Here is a 17,034-nt window from a genome sequence, read left to right as displayed (position 1 = left end):
AACCTTGCTTCACCTCTCTTGGCTAATATGAAGCCTCAAGGCTTTAAAATTAAACTTGACCTTAAAACCTAGTATTCAATGTAATTTAATGGCAATCCTGGCTGGAAATTTACCTCTAGGACTAGAGGAAACGTTAACCTGCTTATCATGAGGAAAAGAACGTAGATATCAGAGAGCTGTATTTATATCAAACCATTGCCCAACATGGGACAACACAACAATATGTGTCAATATGAACATACGCTAAACATGGGTGGTTTGCTATCCCCAGGTCAGACACAGATACCTATGGACTGTCAAAGACAATGTTTACTACACTATAATCATCTCAGAAATCACATTGTTAGGCAAAGAAGTCACAATAAGGATTTAGTTTTAGATCTTTTATGAGCAAAGATGTTTTAATGTGCCACATTTCAAGAGCGTGAATCTTTCTTTACAAGAATAAAAATCACTTTGTAGATTTGGAGCCAGAGAGGTCCGCAAGACGTTCTGCAAATTAAAAGCGCATGGAATACATGCATCATCCTTCATACATAAAATATTCTGCAACAGGATTGAGAACACAGTAAGTGTTAAACAATATACAGAGTTAAAAGTACCTGAAAATAATCTCTCCTTGGAGAGAGATTAAGTGAACATCCTCCTGGACAGCTGTGCAAGTTCTCAACAAATGCTTTTTGTACAAGTGGTTTAAAAATCACACAGCAAGTTCTGGAATATTCAAAACAATGATTTGATAGAACAAACATTCTACAGTAACCTCAATTCCATATTATGCTGTTACAAACAGTTATCATGGCCTACGCCCTGTGCATTGGTGCTCGGATCATGGCCTCATCCATGCAACGTGATCTGTCTCAAGAGACTTTGGCTCTTGCACTAAAGCCCAAATCCGTGACTGAATCAATTCAGCAGCTTTTCTGGCACCGAACCCCTCCCTCCCATGTAACTTGACTCATTCCAATTTCAGATATTAAGTAGCAGACTTATCAAAGAGAGGTCATGTATAAATAGCACAGTCAAAAGCTACATCAGATGTTGGAAGACTAGTGGTTGAAAAACATGCTGAGCATCTTCGAAGGGAGAAGTTTCCAACACCACTGCTAAAGAGGAAAAGATTTAAAACAAAATTAAAATTAAGTTTGTAATTTCAATAACTGTGTTTTGTCATTCAGTATAGAATAAAGCAGAATCATTTATGCAGTGATAAGGGAAACCTGAGAGAGAAACTAAGTCACCACCTGTCCCTTGAGAGATCAAGTCCAGAAATAAAGACTGGTATTTTAAAACTTAGCTTTTCCTACCCAAAATAAAGCTTTAACAGGTGAGTGCTCTCTAAAACCACGATGGTATTTGCATCTTAACAAAGGAGGGCATGTTGGAAATGTGATAGCAATAAAATTGAGTTGAAGGAAGCCACTCAGCCTACAAGCAACCTGGAGCTACGCACTGCCTCGTCAACCAAATTAAGAGAAAGGGTGGAAATCTTTCATTTACCTACTGAGCTGCATATGAGCCCATTCGATAACTATTCTGTGACTACTGAAAAGCAGGCAGAACGACGACAACTGGTTATTAGCAGTTATCTGAGCAGACATAACCGGTCTGAAAGGGAAACAAGAAGCTTAGTACACTATAAATAATTCCATTCCTTTTCCTATGAACAGTTAGGAAGTTACATTTTCCTCTCCTCCATTCAATGAACAGCAAGCCTGATGAAATTAAGAGGAAATTGAATCTACAGCCATCTTAACGGGGCAAATATTTAGGGCACCATTAACTCATTTGCCACCATCATCACATATCCACTTAAATCATTAAATGAAGTAGTTTCTTCTACTTCATCCATGTAGAAATCTTCCTCTGGAAGGAATTATAATGCAGAAACAAACATCATCCATCCAGATGGACTGGATGTCCTAACGCTGATGGACATCGTGAAACAGCAAAGATGCTCCAGGATTCCAATCACAGCACAGCAGCCAGCGGAGGGAAACGAGCCCTTCCAAATCTGAGCTGGCAAGGGAAAAACCTACTTTAAAAGCTTTTACAGCACTGAGTATACCTTGCAGTAAATATACTCTTGCATCTGGGTACTATATGCATCATTAAGATCCATAATTTTCCCATAAAGCTCCTTAAAGAAGTAGATACTACCACTAAACAATAGTTTTGTTCCAGCAGTATCTGATGATTAAATGACTGAGCTCTATACATGTCACCCAGTAGTTAAATTCCTTCCGAAAATCTCTACCATCCTGACAACACCAAAACACGCCGGCCTCGCAGGCTCAAATCTGTTTGACACACATGTAACACCTGTTCACGATGACAGAACAGCACAGAAGCTTCTAGAAATACCTTCCTATCTAACCCCATTCCACCATACCTGGTGTTTCCTGGCTTTTGCCAGTGAAGTTACTTCCATGTCTATAAACTTAATGGCTATTTAATGTACTTTTGTGGAGAGAAAAAGCCTCAAATTTACACACATTATAGACTGACGCTTTATCCTTTTATATGTGCATATAAATCTGCTTTTGAGTGAATCTGTTTAACAGGAACAAAACTAGACCAAACTTAGTCTTCCTTGGTCCCTCATCCTAAAACCAACTTCTCATTCATCAAGCTGACAGATGTCAGAACTACAAATGTGCAAAGACTTCTAGAATACAGATTCCTTTGTGAAGAAACTATTTCAAAGTAAGTATAATCTATAATAAGTGCAATCTTCCCTTCTGGAAGCCTGACAGGCAGGTCAAAGCCAGGGGCAAACCTGACCTGTGCAGTGGAACTCAGTGGCAACCCCAAAACCTGGCTTAAATACACTATTTAGACCTCGACCAACAAGTCGCAGTATTTCGATCACGTCAGAAAGGGGTCTAAATAGGGTTGCAACTCAAGCTCAACATTCTTATCAGTAAGAATAATGGAGTAAATCTCTACTGACCAAATGAGTTAATTTTGGTTAAAAAGTGACCACCTTTACTGCCTACACTTCCCAGAAGTATCGGGCTAGCCAGATTCTGGTTTCTACTGCTCCTGTGCGTTGTTTTGCTTTTTTGCCCTACAACTTGTCTGAAAACTAAAAGCAACACAAGAAGTGCGTACACACAGGGCACACTTTCAGAAGTTATTTAGCTTCTGCCCACTACAATATAACTGGAATAACTGACTTGTCTTGACATCTGCTTAGGAACACTTGTGACAGGTAAAGTAATGCTGAGTATCTACAGGTACCCTAGCCTGCAACGTCCATCCTAGTCTTCACTATTTGTGACGTGTGCCGTTGCTGAACGACCTATTTACATATGTAAACTATGTAATTAAGTTTTAAAATAAATAGACAACCTTTACATTAGGTAGCAACTTGACAACAAGGTAATAGATCATCCAATTACATCTTTCAAACAAAATGATCTGCGTATGCTGCTCATTTTTTTTTTTATGAAGAAAATCCTCGGCTCACAATCTATTTCTGTGAGAACTTCCTTTGTTTTCTTCCTTTATGCTGGATAACTGTGTAAAAACTCCTTCAGTTTAGTTGGATAGTCTGTCATCACTCCAGTTGCTCCCAGATCAAACGCCCTCTTGTATTCTTGTTCTTCATTCAGTACCCAAATATACACCTGTGAGATGGGACAGAAAGACCAGTTATTACAGGAAATTACGTTTTTAAAGAGGTGACTTTTGACCTAAATTGTTTCATGTGATAGAGATGATGCTGCGTATATTGAAAACGATTACACTGTGATGCCTAAGACACAAACATATCCACCTTCTTCCCATTTTCTAGTGGTGACTCTCAGCCCATTTTGTTACCTGAGACTTCAGATATTTCCAAAAGTCAAAATAGTATTTTGCGAAAAGCCCCAAACAGTAAACAGCTCAGCGGATTCTAGGCTTAAGTGTGAAGTAGGAAAAACAATTAATCTCAAAGAGATTTTAAAAGATTTTTTCCAAGCACACAGGTCTTCCTTTGCAACTACAGAACTGCAAAAATAGCAGCATAAGCTACTGCTCAGGAACCAAAAAGCAACTTACAGTCTCAGGAACGCAACAAAACATGTTGGGAAGAACACAAACGCATCATAAGGCCGTATCTGTCTGGCTGATATTCTCACTAGGTTAAAAGCACATTTCCACACCGTACCTGAATGCCCCGAGCAGTGAGGTGGTCAAAAAGCGCTTTTCGCATTAGCAATCTGCGGAAAGTAGAGAGACACTATTCAAGAACTTCAAGTATATACGAAATTTTCAATGTCTGTTGATGTTCTGTAATACATTTTCCACAGAGCATTTAGATTCAGTATTTTCCACAATTAGAAACCTAATTATAGTTCAAGCAACTCAAGACCAGCTAACATAGATACCCAAAAATGTGCATTAGCTACAGATATTTTTGTCAGCTCTTCTGATGATCAAATCTGGCAGATGACTCCTCCATGGTACAGGTACCCTGAACCACATCTAATGAATCAATCCCTTTGCTTTCAGAACATATTTCATCCTTTGCACCAAAATACATCCAAATTCTACTGGCCACTCAAGAAATCAAACTCGCAGATGTCAGAGACAGAGGCAAGGGCCAGAAGATTTACTGCAATCATGTTCAAGCTCTGCAAGCGTACGATTAAGTTTCCTCTAAAGCACAGATATTCTATAAATGCAAAATGTTCCATGCAAGCCAAACGCTTTCTCCTCTGACATTATCAAAGTCACAATCCCATGAAACGTGAAAGTCACATTCTGAATCTATGTGCATGTTAATTAGTTCAATGCACTTAATGATAGAAACTAAATAGACTAATTGGAATAATGCCCACGTTACTGCACCTCAACACATTTCAGTGCATACAGGAACACCTACATATGATGCGAGTGTGATTTATGCTGCGCTGACAAAAATGCTAGAAGAAACTAGAAAGAATGACATGATAAATAGCTATAGCAATAGCTAGCCTTAGTTGCTCGAGCCAACTGTTAATATATAGGCAAAATATAAATATAAATGTAATAAGATTAAAATCTTACGTGTCAGCTAGCCAGATTATAAATTTCTGGCTTCTTGTCATCTTCTGTGGTTCTTTCAGCCTGTTGAGGAAAAGAAAACAAAAAATTACCAGAGCATGGATTAAAGCACTACTTGAGATGTTCCTGCAAAAGGAACACAAAGAATTAATCACACAGTTTCTCAAATTAGAGCAGTAATTTCACTAAGACGGTGACTTAGAATTGGGTTACACATGAGGAAAGTGCTCCCATTAGAGACACAGCAGAGATGGGTGTGCAGCAGCACTTGGAGTACGAGAAATAGAGAGCACATAAAAATCTCATATCCACCCTATTACTGATTGTCTCTTGGCCTTAATCAGACTAATTTCTTAAGAAATAGGGAGAAAAGTGCAAGAGTGTTATTTGTACAGCACTGCCACATACGTGTATGGCACCAGCACGAGCTGCGTTGTACAGGCAGCTGCAGGAAGGCGATATTTACAGGAGATGCTGTAAACAGGAAACTTTAGTGTACACAGGCACTTACAACTGAGTAACTCAGAGCTGGCTGGGGATGGATAAACACAGAAGTTTGCAGAGGTTTCTCTTAGGGATATATAAAAGTGCTTAAACTAACAAAACAGGCTCCTCGGCCCAAGGGTACTGACCAAACCAATGCTCAAGCTGCCGTTATCATTCACCCACCGATCCACTCTCACTCACTTGAGGATGATTGAAGGCATGGGGATTTCCAAGAATTCTTCCTTGAAAGGAACGAAGGGCAGCAGACCTGTGTAGAACAGGCCAAGAAGCAGGAGGACACGTTGCACGCAGAAGATGATGGGAATGTCAGCGTTCTGCAGGAACCAGGAAAGAAACATTCCAAATTACCTTGGAAGGTTGTTGAATCTGTTGCAATTAAATCTACTCATGCTGTTTAAAGTTTAGCACTTGCACCCGAAGATTAGGCTGCCACTGATTTATAGAACCTATAGCTGTAAACTAGCTTTATACCAATATAGCTGTGCGTCAATTAGTGGCCACATCCATTCTTGTCACAAAAAGAAACACACAATAAGCAATCCTTCAAAAAATAGCTTTTGTACCAGATGAATGATGTGCATAACAGGCTCTGAGAGCTCCTGGCATAAAATCATAACACCCTATATTTTACAGAACAAGAATTAAACATGATAAAGCTTAACTCCTCAAGTAATTTACTGCAGAGTGTAAGGGTGTTAACTGTGCCTGACCTATTGTAACAGGGTAGTAAATAGAATATAATCTAAGTGCAAAATTTCTCTTTGCACAAGCGTGCTATAACTGGCTAGATCTTGATGTACAGGGTGCTTTTCTGTACGTTTTGTCTCCACACAGTAACAAGCAAAAAAGAAGTTTAACTCATTCTTACCTCCTTGAAACACTTTGATACCACCTCATAGCTGGCATTCCCCCACACTGTCAAATGCTCTCGCTTATACTGACTCACCAGCTCTGAAACCTGCAATATGAACAAAACCCAAAAGTCTAACATGTATTGATTGAAAATTACATGCAGAATTATTTCAGAGAAACTCTACTTGCTACTTTTCAACTACATAAATCATTAAACAACAGACAGTTCTTCTATACTCTCTCCCATCTTAAGATGATCATGCTCATTTGACTGGGAAGAAACAGGTGTTCAGGTCAACAGATAAAGGGAAAAACCATTATATCTACAAAAAAACCCCTAAATAATTTAAGAAAGCTAGGTGGCAAAACAGTATCTGATGGAAAGCAGATTTCCTTTGCTGCGACAAACAATTATCTTTGCACTGACATCATGTTTTATGTTGCTTTGGTAGGCAAACCTTCACAGAAAATATAAAAACACTTCTCTAGCGCCGTAGCATTGGTTTCATGCCAAGATGAAGGGTCAGTAGAGAGCTGCTTGTGAATATCTTGCACTATCACTTCTCTGGCTTCTGTATTAACCTCAGCCATGGAGCAAGATCTAACACAAAGGGTGAAGCAGTCCATGAACACAAATTTTAGTGTCACAGACCGCTAGCAACTCCAAGAAACGTTTGGAATTTCAACATCATTACACGACATTTGGTCTTGGTTCAGTCTAGATTTTCACGTACCTTTTTGATCAACACGTTGTTGTTCACTTTGATGTCGATGTTGACGGGAGTTTGCGGAAACGCCTCGAACACCTCTTTCAGGAGCGGAATCCGGTTGTCTTCCCCCTCACTCTGAGATTCTGGGGAAAAAAATAACATTGATGCTACTGTGACCATTTCTAATAAACATTTCTGATTAACTCAGTTTGAGTCTGTATGCTTCATTCAAATCACAATCCCACAATCTTAAACTTAGTCATTGCCAATTGGCATGAAAAAAAGTGGTTTCTAAAGCTAGGATTATATTTCCCTTGTAAAGCTTCTCTTATCAAGGTACCGATATAAGCAAATCCACTTTTCTACTCCCTTGGCCAAAATAAGAAATTGCCACACTACAATAACGGAAAATTAGTTCCTGTAAATTCAAAGAGCGAAAGACAAAAGACTTACCTTTCTGAAATGTGACCTCCAGCTTGCACAGATATGGTGGAAGTTCCTTAAAAATAAAGGGAAATGGAACATTAATTCAAATGCAGGGAGATAATAATGACTTTTCTCAAAAATGACAAGAAATTGTAATTCATAAGCTTTAAATACAAAAATCATATGTTTTAAAAAATTTATTGCCTAAAAAGTGATTTCGAAGCACTTTGTTCATTCCTACTTGAACTATTTGGCATTCTTAGGCTTGTTTTGCCTGTAGCTGAATAAGGCAAAACGCTTCCAGATGCCTAAAAATTCTGAGAATTCCACTTAAACATCAGATGGGAAGCCAGTTCTGTAAAACAGGCTTTTAAAGCTGTCCGTGCGGGTGGGATCCATCTCCTGGTTTTCCCATCAATAGCGGCTCACACAAGGAGGAACCTGTTGCCTGAGCTTCCTTTGCCATCACAGAGAGCTGCTCATCCAACCTGCTATCAGATGGAGCTCATCATCCTCTGGAAACAGCCTGGTTTTATTCCCTTCACCATGGTATTTTAAGTTAGCCAAGATGAATCCTCTCCTTCGATTTGGGACACCAGACACACACACACACAACCTTCCTGCCCACCCCAGCCACTCTACCAACTCGTTTTTAAACATCATACAACGGCATTAACATTGTTTCTTCAACTTACAGAGTATTTGAGGTCGGATATGTTGACATCAACTCCTGTCGATCTCTTCAGGTTCTCATCGTGGGACACAACCACTTGCTCGTCTTTCGTCAGGTGACAATCCAGCTCCAGCATGTCTGTCCCTATATTCACTGCACTGCAAGCAAAGAATTCTGCCCTGAACCACACGTGTATTTTGCACAGGTCCAAACCTAACGCATACATATCATTCAATTAAACTAATCCCACTGGAGGTACCGTAGATGCTTTATGATGCAATGAAACCTCACGATCTTGCTGCAAAACAAGAAGCGAATAAATCCGCTGCAGTGGGGAAGCTGATGCAAGAATAAACGTATCGTGAATCAGAGATGGGATTTGAGCTCAGAATTTCCATCGAAACGAAGCAGTGTGCCTGTCGATTGCAGCCTGTCGTCAACGTGTTGAGAAACTGGAGAACTGTTTCAGAATTTTCAGTGTGATGTTTCTCAGTATCAGCACATTTACCATCGGAAGAAGCGAGGGGTGGGCAGGGATGCAGAAGCCGTTTTATTACTGGATTTAAGTTAATCAGGAATGGATGGATCAGGAAATTAGCAATGGGGGTTTCAGGCTTTAAAAACAAACAAACAAAAACCAAACAACACTGAAAGACTGAGCTATATTTTTCAAAGGAAAAATAGCTATTCCTGTTCCAATCCACTGCTTCGGAAAGTTCTAATCCAATCCCAAATCCACTCAATGGAAGCTTAGCTCATAGGAGTAAAAGAAAGCGGGAAGTAGTAATAATAGTAATGAAAAATGAGTGAGAAGTCCCAGCCTGGAGCCCCAACTCTTCCTTCAAAACATCAGGATGTTCTTTTTATCCCCCAAACAAACCTGGAAGGTCTGTGAGCTCAGCCTATACCAGACCCAAAGCTCTGCGACTTCAGTAATGGTCCTTCCCTTCAGAAAAGGGCTTTATTAAGCACAGACGTGCCATAACATTCACAAATGCAATAACAAAACAAAAATCTCCAACCTAGAACACTCTCCATTAAGTGTTTAACACAATTTCTGGCCCAGCTGGGATAATGATCAAGAAGGGGGTTGTCAAATTAAAACCAATTTGTTAACTGTTTTCCAGTGCCGCTAATTAAGAATTAGGAGAGGAACAAAATCCTATTACACATGGAAGACACACAGCTCCTTCTGTGTAATTTTTCCTCCTGAGGAAAAGCATCTTCAAATACGCTACAGGGGGTTTGCCAAATTCGTAGATGTTCCCATCTAGCATCGCATATTATAATTTAACCAGAACAATTTATTAGAAATATTACTGCTTAAGAAAATCAGGACTGATGCTGCATGGAAAAACAAGAACAACAACTTGCCTTGTTAACGAATTTGAGAATTTGCCAGGCTCTTGCTAGCAGCTTGCTGCTAAATAAGCTTCCTGAAAGTGCTGATTTTTTTCAGCTGGAAATCAGTTTGTCCTGCAGCTCCGCAATAACACATCGAGTGGCCACTGCTCCAGATTCAGGCTCCAGCCTCAGAAGAACGCGTTGAATTCAGATCCACCTGCCCCACAACTCCAGCTGTGAAGCAGACTCACAGCTGCACATTCGGGTGACCGAGCTCTTTGCTCCTGTTCAACTGTTTTCAAGTAAAAGGATAGGCCAGGAAATACATGAGAAAAGCCTCACCTTGGAAACTAAATTTCATTAGGCGAGGTCTAATGTGGCCAAATGTAGCAAGTTTGTAAATAATAAGTTGACTATGTAATTGTATTGCTGTAACTACAGTGTTTAAAGCTTCCTCCCTAAACCAAGTGTGTTCACAAGAAAGAAGGAAATACAATAAGAAAATGTCTGGAGAGTTTTCTTAGCAGCTTCCTGCCACAACAGTCCTAAAGCACAAGGCTGTATTAAGGGCAATTAAACTCATAATTAAATTCTTATGACATCTTTTATGCCAGATCCCCAAATACTTCAAAATACTGCAAGTTTCTCTTTTAGCTTAAAATCAATTATTTTAAAATCTAAAACCACCACAGAGGCATTTAAATACAGTGTAACATGATTACAGGCCCCCCCAATCTATTAGACATTTTATAATGCAAACAAACAAAAATCCTGTCTTTGGTATGAAAAGCTTGCAATTGCTTTCTGCTATCTGTAAGTTAAGCTAGTACAGAACTTGAAATTACTAATAAGGCCTTCCCCCTTCGCTACACTTAGTTTGTGTATTACTAGAACAACTCCTTCATTACCATGCAACAGTGTTAAATATTCTCCAATCACTGCATAAACAGAACTATTTTCTTGTCAATACTTGGGTTACTGTCAACAAAGCAAAACCAAAGGGGTAGGTCTGTATTATCATAAAACATTCTTTGTCTCCTAGCCCATCCTTAAAATTAAGAAATGGTTAAAAAAGAAGCAGAAAGTGTGGTAGCAGACTTGGAAAAAGGCAGGCCAGCAGGAAAGAAAGGAAAAAGCATGCAGAACACACCAAACTATGCTAAGCTTCCATGGAGATAGAAAATACTGCAGTACTTTGAATAGCGCCGTTTGGTTGGAAAGCTGGCACTGCTCAGCCTGCAAGGAAATGTGCAAACCGATGAGGCTGCTTAGCACAAAGCAAATTAAAAACCCCAACGAAACAAAGAGAAACCTCTGTAATTTGGTCACTGCTTATCGGCAGCTGGACTTTCAGATATGCTGCTTTTTCGAATGCCTTTGAGAACTGTGTTAGAATTCACCGCTAAAACCCGGAGGCTTAAAAGGCTTTCCAGTACCAACTCAATTTTAAACCCCTAGATAAGAGGCTTTCACGCATTGTGCGAATGAAGTATGTGTATGAAGGGAAAAACACAACACAAACGTTTTTAATAGCTTCACAGACGGTGTATTAGAAGTCAGTTAACATTGGGATTTCAGTCACAATTATTCAAGGAGACAAATTATTAACCTTCTGCGTAGAGGAGGGGACTGAGCACCATGAAACTGTGGAATATCTAAGAGAATTAATTGTTTACAGACATAATAGCCGTCAACAGATTCAGTCTCCCTGAAATTCAGCCTGGTGTGCTAATCAGCGTATTGGTACAGGCTACGATCTGAAATACCTTTTGAGAAACATCGATGTATCTAGAAAAAAAATATGTATGATATTAGTTATGAGAAAGCTTCATAATGATAAATTAATGGAAGCAATCACCGTTAAACATGGAAGCAGTATTGTTTCGTGTTTTATTAGCTAGCACAGGAGGAATCAGGCCTCAGGAGTTTTATTTCTGGTCTCCTACATTACTGTGTACAAATCAGGGTTTGTGGTATCCTCATTCCCCTGTGTTTAAACTGGAGTGATGTTTAGCAATCCACAGAAGTCATCCCAAGGAGAGATGCCTTCCAGAAACAGGACGCTGTGCTCCAAACAACTGACGGAGTTCCTGTCTGTCTCCGTTGTTCCACCCACCACCGACAACGAGAACACCCCTGCTTTAGGGGTTAGCAGTTTGTACTCACTGGTGAAAGGCTGCCATCGTGTTCTCCAGGTTCTCTCCAGCACCTACAAAAACAACAAAAACATGTACAAAATCCTTTCCTTCCCCCTAATCCCCATGGAAACAACAACAAATGGACTAAAAAATGTAATATTTTGAGGAAATATTTGGATGAATGAGTATGAAGCTAGAGTCAGAAATCCCTGTTGCTGCCAACCTACCGGGGAGACTCGAGATACAGGACTTTCTCAAGAGAAAGCTATTAAAAAAAAGACAACTTACCTAGGATTTGTATAGCACTTTGAATACACAAAACAGAGTCTTTATTTTACCAGGGGCTGGGTGCCCTGTTTTGCCTTAAAGGTATTTGGCTATGAGAATATGATCCACAGGAAAAGTATATACAGATGTCTGCTTCTGAGTTAGAGCAGTAATACCAGTAAAGGCAGCAAGAAAAAACACAACACAGCAACAACAAAACACAATTAAAAAATATTAAAAATTGCCCGAGACGCTAAAGCTGACGTTCCCTAAACACACAACGCAGTTGGTGCCCAAAGAGGTGACGATCTCTTTTTCCAGTGCAAGGATATAGCACTAATCTGTCAATAGAGGTTCATGCTGCTTGCAGGAGGAGTTCTCATCCACAAGGAATGAGACACAGCAACTCCAGTTCAGAAATGAAAGGACAGGTCAATTACATTTTCTCTTGGGCAAGAGTAAACTCCAAAGCTCTTAAGCCATCAACCTGGTTTGGAACTGGAAAAGGTTGTGCCATCTCCCTCCCTCGGAAAATAGGCAATATTGGATACTGAAAACCAAAACAACTTCAGGAAGATACACACATGAGGATATCTATGCAAATTTTAACAAGACTTTGCCAGTGATGAATGACACACTTTGTAAACAACAATTATAAAAGCTTCAATTAAGGCCTTGCCTATTAGCACCACCTTACCAGTACATACTTACCCAAGTCTCTGTTTAATTACTTAAATAAAGCAACGCAATTCTCTGCACACACAAGTCGCAGTTTATAATTGTTGTTATCAGGTTAGCTTGCTTTGGTAAGTTTACAAAACAAAAGACTTAACTGGCTTAGAATGATAATGACAAAATCCACGTGGTTTAAGGGAAAGCAGCACAGGGAGTCCACAGCAGCTCCTGTGATTCAACATTCACCAATATTTTATGGAATTTCATGGCAGAACTAAAAATAGGCTGAATGTCAAAAGCAACCAAGGAATAGAGGAGAGCATAAGAATCTCATTAAAGACTTCTGATGATTGCTTTAGAGATGGAAAAAAACCTTCACAGGACCTGGATGATTAGTTATAAATTAACTGCAATCAAAATTGAGGGTTTAGATAAGTTATCAGTTGTGACAACACAGCCCAAACATCCTGAATGATAAGGAAGTGGGGGGGGAAGAACCTGAGTCAGTCTTCAATATGTGAACAAAACAACAGTATCCTAACATTCCGGGAGAGATATTCTCAAAATTAAAACAAAACATGTCAGAGAGGCGGGTACAGCAAAGTCAAACCAGCAGGTAACAAAATGCCTGACTCGTAGTGTTTTGGGGAAATGAGGAAAGAAAAAATTGAGAGATCAGCTGAAACAGGAATTCTAAATCGGCGACACGGCTTTCACAAACCACACTCAGGAAAGGGAACTACGACAAGCAAGCAATTTGATGTACTAACTCATTTTTCCTCCTTAAAAATGAAAAGGCTAGACTGGCTGAAAGGTTTCTGACATTTTAAGTAAACGCACCTACAGATTCATTTATTGTCCATTTGCATTGTGAACTACACGTGTTTCCCGTGCGGAAATTACCTTCCCCAGCACACTTCAGCATCCTGGGAGCCAGAATGGTTATGATCGCACACCCTGACTTTGAAAGCCCCACCAATGGACAAGTGGGAGTCAATGTCAAACACTGGCTCAAGGAGATGACCCTTACAACTTGTTGTTTTGGACTTTTCCCCCAGATATAGGCCAAGAAGTGCATTAGGACCAATGTTGCCAGCAGGTGCAGGGAGGTGATCGTTCCCCTTTAGTCCACACCTGGAGAGTCACATCCAACTCTGGGCTCCAAAGTACAAGACAGACACGGATCTGCTGGAACGAGTCCAGAAAAGGGCTGTGAACATGAAGGGATGAGAGATCCTTGTATACAGTGAGAAGCTGAGGGTGCTGGAATTGCTCAGACTGGTGAACAGAAGCTCAGGATGATCTTACCAACATGTACAAATAACAGATCAGAGGTAATAAAGACGACTGAGCGAGACTCTTCTCAGTGGTGTCCAGGGGAAAGAGGCAACAGAAACAAATGGAAATACAAGAAATTCAGTTTATAACATAAGAAAAAAACCTTTTTTTATTGTAAGAGTGATCAAACTCTGGAACAGGCTGCCTGGAGAGGCTGGGGAGCCTCCATTCTTGGATGTATCCAAAACCTAACTGGACAACCTGCCCTAGTTGCCCCTGCTCTGGTCAGATGAGATGATCTCTAGAGGTCCCTTCCAATCTCAACTATTCCGTGATTCTGTAAAAAAATCACCATGCTACCCCATCCCAAAGACAGTGCAATCCAGCCCATGCAGTTGGCATTGACAAAGGACTCTAAGGCAGAGTATCAAGGCTTAATTATTGATCTCAGAAAGGATCAACTTTAAAATTATACAGAAGTGAAGAAAATTCAGGGATGCATCCACTGACAAGCTATAAAGCGATAAGAAAATTATTGCACGAAGAAGCGACAGAATTAAAAAATTTCACACACAAGGCTTCATCTCAGAGAGGAAAAAGTCAAACAAGTGTTATCTTGATCTCCAGAGTTAATAGGAGTAATGCAACAGGAAACCTGACCCCACATCTAAAGCTACAGCATGACTAAAGCCTGATGAGAACTTAAGTCCCCTAGGAATTTAATTTACAAGGTAAACACCGCAGAGAGCAAAGAGTTAAGTGATCTTGGGTCTCATACTACCCGATGAGCAAAAAGCTGCTGAGATGCTAAGGGTTGTACTTGTACCGCAGGTGTATTTCGCAGTACACGCGGAGCAATTAAAAGACACGTGGACTTTGGCTCTCACCACCTACGGACTGATCTTCCCGTTGAGTCAGGTTTCCTGTTGTGCCCTCAGCACTTAGCGCAACACCTGCAACCGGGCTCAGGGCTGTGCACCCCAACTATGGCCGTCATGCAAGGAAGCGAGAAGAAAAGATTAAGGAGATTGCACCAAGTTCCAATGAAGTCACCTGCAAGTGTTTAATAGCTTGCAAGCTAATGGACAAACAGGTGACAAGCAAAATGTGAACACTTGTTGGCTGATTGAAAACACACACCTACCAGGAAACAGCTAATGTACACATTACAAACCAAAAGGTGCGTTGTATGCTATACTTGAGGCTATAGAGAAACTTAATCTGTCATATAAACAAAATGAAAGAAATGCAAGTAATAAAAATCTACAAGAGATCAGCTCTAGCTTTTATATTTTAAGGATTCAAGGCAGCAGCAGTAGTTAAGGACCATTGGGTAGAACTACGATCAAACACCACACAAACTAGCACTAAACACAGCATGGAAAACCGTTTAAATTCAGCATTGGACGTACCTTTCACGGAATTTTGGGAGAAACATTTACTAGAAAACCAACTATTTCCATGAACTGAAAGGAGGTAGCAGGGAAAGCGAAAAATTGACCTTCACAGAACAGGAAAATACCATTTGCTGTATTTTTTTCCTCCCAGTGCTTTGGAAAATGTAGAAGAAACTTCAAAGGCATCTTTTAGCTACTTTAGATAGAAGCAACCAGCCCACCAAGGAGGCCTCGGCACAAGGCTCTCAAAACAGGATGGGTTTTACCATTGACCGCCTCCAACAGCAAAGGGAGCAAGAAGAGAATCCCAGCAAATTGCATTTCTTCTGCAACCAGAAAGCAAAGCAAATGCCCTGTTTCCCCAAACATAAAACAGGATCTTATAGCAATTTTTGCTCCAAAACTTATTACTTTTTTTACATGTATAGCTGTCTGGACACTATTTAAATTGACTTTTTAAATGAGCTGTAAGTAGTATTTTTGGAGTAGGGCTTATATTTCAAGCATCCTGAAAAATCACGCTAGGGCTTATTTTTGGGGAAACAGGGTAAGCCGTTAAGAGGCAAGAAGATTGATCTTTTGTCCCTGACCTAAGCAGCAGGCAGTTTTCTCATTCGGAAGAGAGACGCCGTAACTCGGAGTCATTAGGAAGAAAACACAAACGTGTTTGAGAGGAGAAACCCGCGGCAAACAAGCTGGTTCCGACCGACGCGTTTTGAGTTCAGCGATTAATTCGGCGTTGAAATCAAGCACCGGTCAGCAGGTGGCACCTAAAATTAGGTTGCGGGAGGAAGGTTTAAAGGGAGCCCGCTGCGAACCCCACGCAGCAGCCCCGCAACAGCCTCCGGACAGCGCTGAGGGGCCGGGGGCGACCTGAGGGCGCCGGGAAGCGGCCCCGCGGGGCCCGGGAGCCGCTCAGCACCCACAGCCGGGTCGGGCTGCAGCCCCCGGGGAGCGGCCGCAGCCCCCGCCCGCCTGAGGGGAGGGAGGGAAGGGCGGGAAGCGGCGGGAACACCCCCCCCGCAGCCCCTCACTCACCGCCGCGGTGGGAGATGTGCCGGCAGCGGAAGCGCTGCCGCTTGGGCCGGTGGAGCAGCCCCGGACACTTGAGGAGAAGAGCCGAAGTCAGGACGTATCCACCCAGCGTAGAGAGCAGGTAAAGCGTCGCCGACATCCTGCGCCTCTCGCTGGCTGCCCCGCTCCTCTCCCAGCCCGTTCCCTCCCACCCCTCGCCCGGCCCCGGCGCTGCGGGAGCCGCTGCGGCCGCGCAGCCGCATCGCCTCCCCCCGGCGGCACCGGCACTGCGCAGGCGCGGGGACCCCCCTGCCCTGCCCTTCCCGCCAAGCGCCCTCCCCTCAGGGGCTCGGCCCCGCACCACCTGAAGCCTTTAACAAACGCGAGCCATTCCGTTTACACGCTTTAATTTCCCCATAGCACGGCCGCTCTCTGTAGTGCTTTTCATTTTATCGATTGCACTCGCTAAGTGCTTGGTAAATGTGAATTCATTAAGGCGTGCGGGGGAAGACGGTGTCTGTTCACAGACAGGGAGGTGTTTTCCACACCCAGCTCACCAGGGATGCACAGAAAACAGGTCTCAAATCCTGTCATGCAGTAGAGTTACTGTATTCTAACAAAATTTTGCATAGAGCGTCATTAAAATCGAGGAACAAACTGATAACTTCTAGTTAAAAGCTGAGTTGTACTCACTGACTAAAAGTCAGAGTTCATTTCTG

General features: G+C 41.5%; 1 protein-coding gene across 1 annotated transcript; it reads right to left on the bottom strand.

Moving 5' to 3' along the window:
- Window positions 1-368: 368 nt before the first annotated feature.
- On the bottom strand, window positions 369-16,528 carry GDPD1 (glycerophosphodiester phosphodiesterase domain containing 1). The gene is made up of 10 exons (XM_065852914.2): window positions 16,340-16,528; window positions 11,713-11,755; window positions 8,225-8,360; window positions 7,557-7,602; window positions 7,128-7,246; window positions 6,410-6,499; window positions 5,722-5,855; window positions 5,038-5,097; window positions 4,157-4,208; window positions 369-3,632 (listed from the first exon to the last, which is right to left on the bottom strand). Exons 1-10 carry the CDS (start codon window positions 16,473-16,475, stop codon window positions 3,510-3,512), a joined length of 939 nt encoding a protein of 312 aa, XP_065708986.1. The 5' UTR covers window positions 16,476-16,528; the 3' UTR covers window positions 369-3,509.
- Between the last annotated feature and the right edge of the window lie 506 nt (window positions 16,529-17,034).

This window comes from Patagioenas fasciata, chromosome 19 (assembly GCF_037038585.1).
Source record: "Patagioenas fasciata isolate bPatFas1 chromosome 19, bPatFas1.hap1, whole genome shotgun sequence".
NCBI lineage: Eukaryota > Metazoa > Chordata > Aves > Columbiformes > Columbidae > Patagioenas > Patagioenas fasciata.
Note: the sequence above shows the minus strand (reverse complement) of the source record. Positions and strands in the feature narration are given on the sequence as shown.